Genomic DNA, 13,186 nt, shown 5'->3' on the forward strand with positions numbered 1-13,186 from the left:
CAGGGTGATGCAGAATTATCTAGGGATGCTGTTCTTATTAAAAAGAAAAAATTCTTTGCTTCAGTGCCAAAAAGTTATATAAAAATAATTCATGGCCAGATTAATGAGAGAGAGAAAGTCATTAGAAATCAAAAATGAGATAATTCTGCTGTAGACATGAGTGATGGTGAGAAATAAATTATATTTGGCTGACATTACTTAATTAGTTGGAAACACGGTGCTTTCTTAAATTTTCTTTGGTGAAGCTTTTAAGCTTTTGACACATAAATTCCCAGCTAAATAACCTAGATGTCAAAGCAGCCAGTTGCATCTTCTCTGCCAAGACAATTTTTGAGCATATTATTTTAAAACTTCATTCCTTTGTTCAGAACTTTGGTTGCTACCAGGCCACAGCATGTAATTTCTGGCAAGAGCCCAATATCCAGATCAGACTTTGTTCCTGAGGACAGATGCTACCAATGTCCTCCCTACCAGCTCCTGGTGGGATGGGAAAAGATCAAGACAAATGGTGATGCCTCCATTGCTGTAAGCAGCTTGAATAACCAGTAATACTTAGCACTGCTGCAGTGCTTCTCATCAAGCACCTGAGAGGACTTAATGAGCATAAATTAAGCCTCCCAATTATAGCTGACTGCATAAATAGTTGCAAATAATATTCCTGGAGAATGCTTTTCAGTTTTTAACCAAATTGTTACAGTGGCTGATTCTTCCAGTCCTATTTGTAAGACCCTTCTCAGAGACAGGGGGAAATTGTGGAGGCAGAAGTTAAGATCTCAGTATCCTGCAGGATGAACCATGGTCTGCTGCAAAATAAGGGAAAGCGGCAGTAAACAGCAAACAGCTTAGTGAGAAGAGTTTAGAAATAGCCAGATCAACCAACTACTGTATCTTTGGTACCAGCTGCTCCGTCCCAGTGAATGAGGGCATAGGACTCTGCAGTGATCTGGAACAGGTATTTTAAAGAAATTAATTATATTCTGCAAACGGTGAAATCTTGATTGACGGGAAGCTGAGGACTCGCAATGGCCATGAGGTTTTATTCCAGCTGAAGGTACCAATGCTAAATTTGACACAGGAATTCCTCTCTATAATAAAAGACACCATTACATACGGTACTGAACACTTACCTTGCATTGAAATGTTTGAATGATTTATAACTAATTAGTCAGTATTATTACATTCTTAAATATATGCATTAGGAAAAGAGTTAACACCATAGTTCTTAACCACAGAGAGAAATTGGAGGATAATAAAGTTTAGCTTTAAATAAAGCTATTAATGGACAGATCTAGTGGCTAAGTAAGATTTTTGCAGGGGGAAAAAAAAATAACAAAAACTTAGAAAGAGAAGCAAAGCAATTGCTACTGAAGTATCCTGGTGGTTAGGGATCTGGGACTGCCAGCAGCACAAACTCTCAGCCATCTGTATACCAGCTCCAAGGGGAAAAAAACACTCATCTAAGAATGACTTCTTCCTGAAACCAGTTTTTATTGGGGCCCTTCTCAAGCTTTAAGTTTGTTTTGAATGCATCTTTATGGTTCAAAGCCCAATAAACATGGAACTACCTACAAAAGCCACCGATTTTTTCAATGGCTTTGTTAGGATGGATTTAACTCCAAGCTTTAGCAGCACTTTTAGCCCGTGCAGATCCTCCCTAGCTCTTGCCCTAGTGCTTACAAGCTACCCCAGCTCTCTTCTCCCATGTTTTCACGTTCCCTTACCCTCCTCAAAGAGGTCTCCACACCCATCGGGTACCACATGGAGGTACTCACAGCAGCAGTCCTTTCCCTTTCAGGGGAATTGTTCCCTGCTCTGTGCTTTCTCATCTCTGGCATCTGCATCTCTGCAAGGTGACGACCTCTGGGACGTTACCTCAGCACCCGACCCCAAGCACTTTCACTAGAAATCCTGCATTTGTTTGCAAAACCTGGAGACCTGGTTGATTTTTAGATGAAAGCAATAGCTCAACACCTTTCTTCCACCAACCTAAAGAAAAAGTAAGCCCACCTTAATTATCACCATCATTAGCAGCAAACTTTCATTGGCTGCTTCTGCCTCACCCACCTCTTCATCAAACCATTCTCCTTCAAGAGCTTCCTCCTTTAGCAGAAATCCCTAAAGCTACTAGAAGATCCTTGAGGCCATCTCCTTCAGAGCAAACACTTCTCTGCGTTCAGGATGTGATCCCATAACCCACCCAGACAACCTTATTCTTATCTTCTAGATGCTCTTGCCAAAGCAGCACCTGAGAACGGGGCCCAGCCCAAACTGGGGAAAGAACCCCCAGTATCTACAAGCCCAAGTGCAACCAGGAATAGCCTCCAGGGAGATTCAGAGGACAAGGCAGATGCTGAACCTTTCCTTTCCTCTACAGCACCAGCCCCCCTGTGAAGGAAAAGCAGCCACACTCTTTCCGTCCCAGAACTGAGTAGCTCCTACAAAACACATGAAGGAGGGACAGCACTCTACGAGCTGCTGCAAAACCAGGCTGAGCTCAGACCTCAGCTGCCTACAGGATTGACATCTGCTGGGACATCAGCAGAGAAGCACCTGGTTTTGAATCAATCAAGGTGAGGTGAGAACCTGGTAACTAGTTGCTCGACTCTATCAAGCTGAGGTCAGCTTGCTGCACGTCCAGCTGTGCTGCTCAAAAGGTACATGTGAATTTTAAAGTAAAACTTACATTTATATATTTGAAAAATGAGGCATCTATAGAGTTTAAACATTGCCAGAGTTTGGCAGCAGCTAATTGCAGTCCTGAGAAGCTGGAACTTCCCAGGTTGAACTCTTCCTAAATCGCTATATTAAATCTTGTGCTTACTTTTGACTCCATTTCTAGAAGGTCTCTGAAAAATGGGCAATCTGAAAGACTCCCATCAATTACTCTACACCGGATGCAAGACTTGCTAAAAAAAATTAAATTATTTTAATTCAGTTTAGTTAAGTGGCAATTGCTACGTTACATAAATCTGTAATGTTCTTTAGACACTGCTTTCTATAGCACTGGCCTGAGATTCTTCTGAATTTAATGATAATGAATTTTTATATCTTACAGTGTTGAGTGCACAGGGAGCACTAGTGACCGCTGGCCCTAGAGGTTTGGCCCAGCATCGCCACCCGAAGTGCAATGCTTTTGAAAAGAAACTTGGCACTGGGAAGGTTCCCCACCAGCGGCTATAAAGGACTGAGTTTGTCCTCCAGCACCCCCGACCAAGAAGGATGGTTTCACCAACCACCAAGCCCATCCAGCTTTTGCAGCAGGGCTGAGGGCAATCCCTCAGGGCTCCTTCCCTGACGTGGTGTTTGATGAAGGTGCATCTGACGGGACAGATCAGCCCCCACACAACCCAGCTGAGGAGAACACGCACACGTTCCCCACTCAGCGAAGCCTCCAGCTCCCGAACGCAGCCCTGGCCTGGATGGGAGCTCACGGATGTGATTAAGTCCTGGGCTTCAGGCTTGGCTCTGGGGCCGGCACAGTTGCACAGACATTAAGTTGCACAGACAGGCATGTCCATGGGGTGGACATGCAAGTGTCAGGGGCCACCTCCACCTCTGCGGTGTTCAATGAATACAACCGTGTCCATTGCTTGGTAAAATATAGCTTTTATTTGTTCATACAAATAGTATGAATTATCAGAATTTCATTTTCCTAGAAACTTCTTTCTCTGTGTAAAATTAATTTGTGTTGTACATACCACAAAATACTCAATTTACATTTTTTTTCAGATTTTCTTTTTTTGTGGGTTTTTTTGTTTTTCTTTCCATTTTGTTCTTTTTTCTTACAAATTGGCTACTCTATAGTACCATGTTACAGACAACACATCACTAATACCTGTACTGCACTTCTGAATACAGGACTGAATGAAACCCAGCCATAAATTAATGTTACAATGTGAAAAAAAAAACCAAACAAAAAACCCCCACGAACTTCTAATCACACCTCCAAGCTTAACTTCAAAACAAAGGTATTTTTTTTAAAAATTATGACAATAGCACTGATTCCTGTATTAGCAACCAGATGTACACCATGGGAAATTCATCTTCGTCGTCCTATTTCTTAGGTAAGGCCTTTATATTAAAAGTCTAGTGCAGACTTCTTTATGAAGGATAGTGAGCCAGGGCTAACAATTTGCTTAAGGTTAGAAGAGTTATTATTTGCTCTCTGTATTTCTACTCCCCAACAAGATTGCTTCATGAGAGCATTCTGCAGCAGGGCTTGATTATACAAATTAAGCCCACACTCCGCTGTACAGCTGAGGAAGGCATTGGGATATTAAAAAGTTGTTTCCAAGAAAGCAATAAGGAAGACGTAGGGGCTGCGCAATCTTCAAGCATTCAGAAGCAGGCATGCACAGGCGCTCCGGAGGGAACCACGTGGGGAGGAAGCCACGCCAACGGCATCGATCCCGGAGGCTCTGGCCACGCAGCGGGAAGACTCAGCCAGCAAAACCACTTGGGAAAGCAGTGCAGTGGCAGCTGGGAGCTTACCCAAAGGCCAAGGGGAGAGGATGAGTTTCTTTCTGCACACTGCATAAACCACCTAGTAGGAAGACTGAAGTTTTGAGACCCAAAAATCTTTTTCACCAGGAATTATTTTCTTCTCCCTCCCACCCCTCACGCCCTGCAGCACCTTCCCCTCGGTCACACAACAGCAGCAGGGGTTTGTGATAAAGCAGACACACTCGTGTGTTCATCACCTGTCCTGGCAGCAGGGAACAGAGCTGGGGATCTGGCTGGAGCTAAACCCAAAGACCCTGAACATGCACAGATCCAACCACCACTTGAGGCTCGCAGCCTTGTCTCGCAGGACAGGGATCATGTGTGTGGTCTGTCAATCTGCGCAGCCCAGCGGGTCCCACACTCACGCCTGTGACCTCTGGAAGTGGGACCGTGTCAGTCTGAAGAGTCGCTTTATTGCTAGTAACGCTTCAGGGCAAAAAGGAGAGCAGTCGCCCATCTCTACCTGTTTGCAGGAAGATGTGCTTGGAGGCAAACCCCAAGGTGGGATTTGCATCCTGCTCGCAGCAGGTTTGCAAGGCAGCTCATTGCTGATATTACGCTCAGCTTCTCCCTTTCCTTGAGGACACCCCATGTATGAACTCCCACATACCCCACTGCCACTTACTGGGCTGTGACCCCCTAAATCCCCTCAGAGATGTGACACCACTGAGCCAAGCCAAGAGCCCTTAGATTCAAAGGACTGAAGGGCAGCACTTTACCTGCAAATGCTTCCAGCAGACCCAGAGGTGAGTCCTGCTCTTCGCTGTATCCACCTGAGCAGGACCTTGCTGCCATGTTGCTCCAAAAATGTTCAGTTGGGCTAACAGAACCTCTGACAGTAACCATAAGGCATCGGACACACATGGCATTTATCAAAACCTCCTGAGCACACAAAACATGGTTGGTGCTCTCAGGAGAGCCCTGCCAAGGTGTCCTAATGCCCCAAAGCATTTGGTTCCACCCGAGGGGAAGGATCTCCAGGTGACTGTACCTGGGTAGATGGTTAAGTGCTCAAAGCCTCCTGTCCTGCCTGGCTGTCACCAACACCCCAACCCAAGTACAGCCCAGACTCCCCCCTCCTTTTCTACAGATTCATCCTCATTGGCAAAGCAGCACTTCTTCCTGGCTCTAGGCAAATGCTGCTCTTTGGGAGAGACCATGGGTAGGGTGTTGGACCAAAAAGTAATGGACATAGAAGGCCAAGGCTGATGTTCCCCAGTCTCATGCACTGGGGGCTGCTCTGATGGCTGCAGGGCAGGAGGTAGCACTGCCTGCACCACGTCCTGGGACACCCTCCATGCTGGGATGGCACCAAGTAGACATCTGGGGTTTTCACGAGGCTCCGTCAGCATCTCTGGTGGGTGGTGCTGCTCCCACACCGCAGGCACAGCCATCTCCCTGCAGCGCCCTGCGTGCACGGGCACCTGCTGAGCGACGCTTCAGACCAGACCAGCACCAAGCATGTCACACAGAGACACATGTATTTTTACATTTGTCCTGCAGTAAATGCATAGAGGGATTGGGGGAAAGAGCCTCCTTGACACAAGGCAAGAAGGAAAGGTATACTGAGGAGACAGCTCTGCCCATGCAGCAGGCTCTGCGGCTTCCCTGCTGGAAATCGAGCACCTTCCCCTCCCGGCAGAGCCCTGGGCTGTGGGGCAGGAGCTGTATGGCTTGGGGTTCCCCACGCTCGACAGCCACCCGTAAAGCACCCTGCTGCTCAGCAGAGGTATGTGGGTTGCAGGGACATGTCCAGCCTCCCTCCCCACCCATCCCAGAGAAACCCCCCGGGGCTGCAGGACTAACTGGAAAGCTGTGGGACAAAGGAGCACAACACTGGAGCAGAGACTGGGACACCGGAATAGGGAAAGCAAGTGTTTATAAAGGCCAGATACCCGTAACAAAAATAAATTTATGCTTTCCCTCCCTCCCCACCCCTCCCCTACCACCCTCGCTTTTTTTGATTTTTTTAAATACAAATCTTGTTTAGGAAAAATGGAAGCACCGTCTGTTACAAACCAAACCAAGAAGAGGAGAAAACAGAATGAAGAAAAAAAAATAAAAGGAGAGACATATTAAAATTAAACACTGTGGAATGTTAAACAGGTTACGGGCTACCGTTCTAGCCAGTGCGGTTAGGCAGCTTAGTGAATTAATTGCTTAGGAATTAAAAATAAATTATTATAAAATAGATTTCTGTACATTTTACATACATATATATCTCTTTATATACGCAAACCGTGCTGGGCAAGTAATTACAGAGGACTTTCCCACGCCAGCCTCAGTCCCAGCCGAAGTCCTGCCCCGTCATCTGGTAGAACTTCATGTTGAAGGGCCGGTAGAAGTCCCGCAGTCTCTGCACCACCTCCTGGTCTATGTCGGGGTGGGTCCTGCCTTTCGTCTTCCCCAGGCAGTGGGGTTTGCTGCTGCCTTCTGCTTTCTTCAGGCACGGGAACCCCTTGGTTTTGTTGAAGTAGAAGTGTTTGTCGGTGATGATCCTCTTGAGGCCCAGAAAGTCCTGGACCCTGCCCAGCTCCCCCGCGGGGTCGCTGATCAGCCTCTCCCCGCTGACAAAGAGGATCTGCCCGATGGGGAAGTAGAGGAGCCAGTTCTCCAGGTGCTTGGCGTAGATGCCAATCTGGATGGCGCTCCACGAGGTGTCGATCAGGCCCGTAGTCCTGTTTTTGAAGGTCAGGCTCTCAAAGGTGGGGATGTCGGGCTTCTTGGAGAGCGTCTGGGTGTAATCCGAGATGGCTCTGGTCACAGGGTCCCGCACCACCACGATGAGCTTTGTGCCCTTGGACATGGAGGAGATGCGGGCTGGGGCCTCCTTGGTGACAAAGTAGCTGGGGGTCTTCTCCATGGTGATCTGCCCCTCCAGTGTCCTGGGCATGAGGTCCCTGCCAGTAAAACACACAAACATGGGTCAGAACGGGAGGTAACAGGAACAAAAATATGCATATATATATATATATATATATATGTGCGTGTTCACACATAGATACACAAGAATTCTTCTCCCTAAAATGCCTACACAAGCCATTTAGCTTGTACAGATAAATCCATTTTCCATTGATTTAAGGATTAGAGGGGGATTATTATTAAAGGCCACTGTATTAGAAATCCAGTTGAGTAATCTCCCAGTTATCCATGAGTGGATTATCTGAGCTACACTCTGCACCTGGAGAGTGGCTGCCTGCACCACACTGGCTCCGGACTGGTCAGGATGAGTCCTGAGCTGCACCAGGTGGCTTTCCTAGCTCAGATCAACACCAGAGAGCCTCAGTCCCAACCCAGACCTTGTTTTCCCCACAGGAACGAGAGAACGAGAGGAACAGTGTAGCAGAAAAGCAGGAGCTCGCCAGAGCACATCCACCTTGCCTTCCCTTAGCTCCCAAACACAACACTTCTCCCAATTCAGGCAGGGGGGTGCAATTTGTCCCTGTCTTGTCAACAGCAGGACCTCACCCAACCGCGGAGGTTCTCTTGCACCCAACTTCACCCACTACTTTACTATTCCTTATCGCTGTGCAGACTTGTTCCCTAATACCCACTAGAAGCATCAAGAGCTGCTGGTGGCATCTGCAGCACATCAAAGTCCAGCACCCAACGAGGACAATCTCGCTCCTCCACTGCTACACGGGCTACAGCAGGTCAGGATATGACCACAGCGAACACAACCTCAGCTCATGGGCAGGACATACTCTCAAAAAATACCCTTGAAACCTAAAGCCTGCAGCAATTCCATCTTATTCCTTGGCTATTTCTAATTAACTATGTGGGGAAAACCTAGAGAGTTTGCAGAAATTATGGAAGCAGCAAGAAGCAGGAAGAGTAATTTTTTCCTATCATTCACTAGGCAAGCCTAAATATTTTAGACCGTTTGCCAATTCTTTCCCTTTATAACCCAATGGGAATCATTTGCTATGGGTTGCGAGACAGTTTAAAAAAAAAAAAAAAAAAAAAAAAAAAGGCAAGAGGGAAGTCAGCCACAAAATTAAAGCTATAAAACTTGATTAAGTTTTCAAAGCATCCACCCAGCACAGAGAAATAACCAGCCCGTGTGTGATCTGCAAGCCTCAAACAGCGTTTCCTTCAGACTTACAACCCTGCACACAGAGGCTGTTTGTTCCTGGACAAACATCTCTTCCCTTACCGCTTTTATGCTTCTACAGCAAAGATCATCATGAGCTCTTGCAATTAAAAAAGCCACTGATAATTTGTGCTAAGGCAATGGTTGTCCCAATTAAGAAGCCAAGGGACAAAAACTGACACATCTGTTCTGAGGCCAGATAAAAGAACACCCAGGAATGAGAGGTCTGACTGAATCAAAAATCATCACATGCCTATGAAAGTTGTTCAGTAGATACTTATGCAACGATTGTTTTGCTCACACTGTACCTGGTATTTTACTTCATCAAGTTCTGGCATTAACTTTAGGCAATGTGCTTACTGGCAAGGGGCACCCAATGACTACCCTCTGCCCAGAGAGCCCCTTCTCCACAGACCCATGGTGGGAGACGGTCCCCACACCAGATCTGCATGGGTCACTGGGAGAAGTGGCGATGGACAAGCCAGACTCTGGAGGAAGGGGCTATCAGTGTGTGGAAAGCTCCAGCCATGACCAAGGGTGGTGGCAACCCCTAGGGCTATGATTTCAAGGTCAGGCAAGTGGAGTTCCACATGCAGTTAAAAATCACGCTGGTCTACCAGACACCTGGGATGTGAGAGCTTCTGGAAGTCAGAGGCCAGCATGTGCCAAAAATCAGCAACTAAAATAAAATTCTGACTAATCCTTCACCTTTCTGGCCAACTCCACAAACCTGTAATGCCATCACAGAACACAGCCAGTCAATAACGCGAAGAGAGCAACTCTTAAATCTATCATGGACTGATGTGGGTTTCGACAGTCTACTCATTAAGTGGTGTCTCTTTTTATGACCATGTTAAATCTGAGTTCTACATCCCGTGCTGGCCACCAACTGTTTTCCAGCTTGATTTAAGAGGTTGGTTTCAACCCATGAAGTCTTTAATGGCCTGGGACCTGCCCAGAGAGGAGGCTGCTTCCCAAGATGTGCTCAGCACAGCTGTGCTGCCCTAAATCCCTCTCTTCAGGTCAGGTCTGTCAGATTGCTTGCTGTATGGGACCCAGCACTTCAACTTCTCCTCCAGCACTACTACAATCAGTTTATATCAGTCTTCTGAGAATGACACAAGGCTTATTTTTTCCTCCTTGCACAAGAGAGGCATTGGGTAGGGCTGGGCCATGAAACAGGAGGAAATTACTGGGGGTGGAGGTGCTGAGTCAGTTGATCTGGTTGGGAAACATAGAGCTCTTAAGTAGTGTTTCAACAAACAGAAAGGAGTGCACTGTAGAAGTGGAAGACAGCAAGGAGTAACTCTTCGTCTAAGAGGCATCCACCGGCCCAGTTGTTAGTCCCTTTGCAGACCAGTCAGACCTTGACTGTGGCTGAGGACATCCAGCATGTCGTGTTTCCAACAGAGCTGAGAGCACTCAGTTCTGTGCAGGTCTGGACCCTACAAAACTGTTATTTTTGGAGAGGACCTGAATCCTTGGCATCTGTAGAACATCTCACTGGTGACCCATCAGAACAACAGAAGCAAGACAAGCCACACCATTGACACTGCTACTGCTGTCTGGCTTGGTCAGCACAGGCTAAGATGAGCAGAGATAGAAACAGAGCCTTCAACCCAAGAATGAGAACTGAATCCACCAAAACCAGCCTTCAGCCCTAGCTCCAGTACTCTCTTCCTTCATTGTACCCAGATGGGTACCAGGCATAGCCCAGAACAAAGACCCTTGAGATTCTTTCAGATGCTGCCTTGTTTGAAAAGTGGCTGCAAATAAGCTAAACAGCAGCAACTGAAGCCAAATACTGTGGCCCAGGGATGTGGTTTGAACCTCTGACAGCATTGCATCCGGGAAAGCAAAGTTTTATTGTGTGGGTCTGTCTGTTGTGATGAGCTTTCCCATGGTTTCCATAATCTCCCATAGAGACATCAACTGTCATGCTGGCAGCCAGAGACAGCAGAGCCTCAGGGGCAGGAGGAACTGGTAAATTGGCTGGTCTGAACTCCCACAGGTGAAAAAGTCACCAAGAAACAATTATTCCCATTCAGACCACAACTGGAGAAGGGTAACACGGCCCACATATAGCACTGCAGCTCCAACACAACACGCTGGACATATGGGTTGGTGGAAGGAGGACCAGACTCCAGCTCTGAACACATCTGCTCCTGGGGCTCCAAGGCAGCAAGGGCTGCTCTAAACAACAGCCGCTGCAGAAGGAGAGGAAAGAGGAGCTGTAATAGTCGGAAGAGCTGTAGCCACTGTGCCCTGGCAAGATGCAACTCCTTTAGGGAAAAATAACAGCAGAAACCCATGTTCAGCTCAATGGTGCATGCACAGTTCAACCCTGGGGCAGCTCCTGACAGCTGTGGAGCCCTCTATTTCCATGGAGGTTTCACAGGCACGTTAGAGACCTGGGCAGCTTCTGCCAGTGGTGCTTGGTGCAAGATAAGAAGGGCAGAGGTGCAGATACCACCACTGTCCATATGGAGAGGAAAGGGAGATGATAAAGGGAGTCAGGCTGTGGGAAACAGGGAGCTCAGCTGAGCCCTCGGACAAAAGCTGCTGCACCAGTCGGTACAGGGCTGGATGGAGACACCACTGAGGGCTGTAGTGGATACTGTAGTGGAAAATAAAGATAGTATGAAAAGCTTGGCAAGCAGCCCCTCCTGCCTTGTTATCCTCCTGCCTTCTGGCAACCTGGAGTTCAAAGACCTCTGGAGCCAGCATCTGCATCCAAATCATCCCAGTTCATAGTGTCTATGAACCGTCTAATCCCTTCAAACCCATGAGTACTTCTGGCCTTGAGAACATCCCACAGCAGAGAGTCCCAGCACTGAAGCACTGCCTCTACCCATCACCTGAACCCTCTCCCTACATCCCTGCTCGGGAAGTGACGAGGCACTTGCTTTCTGAGGAAAGGAAAGCCAGGACAAGGAGCAACAGCAGACTCCTGGCACCCCTTATTCCCCGCCGAGCCCAGCCAGCAACGCGCTGGTGGGACCCAGCACCACTCTGCTGACTCCAGCAGAGCTGTGGCAGCGTCAGGGGTCCCAGCAAAAGGAGGGAGCTGCTGCGTGAGCACAGCGATGAATTTTCTGCAGGCAGAGAGCAGAGCCCCTAACCCTGAGCTATTAACATGTCAAGAGGGACGGAGGAAAAGCTTTTTCTTTAATGAGGAATATTTCCTCAGTGGAGCCTTCACCCTTCGTAGGCAAAGTGATAGGCTTAGTCTAAAGATGGATTGGCCTACTTTACCTATTAACCACTTAGATTAATGTAATAAAGGCTCTCTATTCAAACAGCTCTAATCCCCAGCCCCACACAGCTCTGAAGCCTGGAATAAGAAGGGATGCTAAAACGAAGTCTGCCAGGCTGCTGCTTGGAGAGGCACTGGGGGGGGGATCTTTTTTTTTTTTTTAAGTGCAAACTTCTCCAGTGTGAAAACTGGACTCAGAGAGAGATAAATTTACAAAGTGGGGATGACAGGTGGCCACACGGTAATCCAATCCTGAAGCCTAATGCCCTTTGTGGCAGCTTTTGTCTGCACAGAGGGGCTCTGGGCTAATCTGCTGCCACTTCTCAAGGAGGAATGGTGAGGGGCCATGGGCCGGGGGGGCCGAGGGGACCTCCGCAACCTGTTGCTGTGTTATTTGCTGCAGGTACGATGGACTACACGCAGGGCAGAGCACAGCAGTCGTTACTGATGTTATCCCTGGGGATGTCTGTCAGTCCCCCCCTTGCACCTCCTGCCCTTTGCAAACACCCGCTGGGATAAAACCCCTTGGAGTCTGCCAGAGCCTGGGGTCCGTGGAGGTGACTGACAACGTCTGCCTGCGGGAAGGTCACCGTCAGGCTGCCAGCGCAGAGCCGGCACACTCAGGTGCTCCTGCTGCCCAACAGGAGTCCTGGAGCGGGGTGGATGATGAGTTTTCCTTCCTGGGGAGGGTTTTGTGCTGGATATATTCCTACCCAGCACCTGGAGCATCCAGCAGCACTTTCAGAGATGCTCCCCTCACCCCAGTGTGCTCAAGAGCTGAAGTCCCACTGGTGAGTGTTAAAATCGGGGTGCCCTGTGCTGCAGCAACAGCACCCTCCAGTCTCAAACCCCTCCACCTCCAGACCACCCCCCCTCAATCCTCTGAGTCACCTCAGCTTCCCTCTGGAAAGATGACAAAACTCTCCTAGAGGAGACGGACAGCTGGGTGTAGGGTATTATAAAAGCAAGAGAAGCGTTGTTACAGTCAGGATAAAACACCGCAGCACCCAGCTGCAGCTACGAGATGCAGAGCAGCGAGCGCTTGCAGCAGGCCCCGTGGCAGCTCTGCCAGCAGATACAGCAAGAACTGCCTTTGGTGCAGAATTTCTAGACTTTCCTTCCACAGCTGTTCCCTAGAAGCAAGGAAACCATGGAAAGGGGAGAAAAAACAAGTCAAACAATTTTGGACATCAGCCACATTCACACCAAGTTTAGGTCTGTAATCCAGAATCATTTCCTTTGCAGCCCGGTGGTGCACATGTAGAGTATCCAACCTATTTCTGGCCAGTTTCTACCCAAATTCCTGACCGGTATTTTAAGAATACAGAAAGTGA

At 48.0% G+C, this 13,186-nt stretch overlaps 1 protein-coding gene across 1 annotated transcript in view; it reads right to left on the minus strand.

The window, feature by feature from the left end:
- Window positions 1–3,599: 3,599 nt before the first annotated feature.
- Window positions 3,600–13,186, minus strand: part of LOC141967707 (heparan sulfate glucosamine 3-O-sulfotransferase 3B1-like) — a 30,130-nt gene continuing 20,543 nt past the window's right edge. Inside the window, exon 2 of the mRNA XM_074921778.1 lies at window positions 3,600–7,403. Within this exon, the coding sequence (XP_074777879.1) occupies window positions 6,785–7,403 (619 nt within the window). The 3' untranslated portion in view covers window positions 3,600–6,784. The remainder of the gene's footprint in view (window positions 7,404–13,186) is intronic.

This window comes from Athene noctua, chromosome 18 (assembly GCF_965140245.1).
Source record: "Athene noctua chromosome 18, bAthNoc1.hap1.1, whole genome shotgun sequence".
NCBI classification, from domain to species: domain Eukaryota; kingdom Metazoa; phylum Chordata; class Aves; order Strigiformes; family Strigidae; genus Athene; species Athene noctua.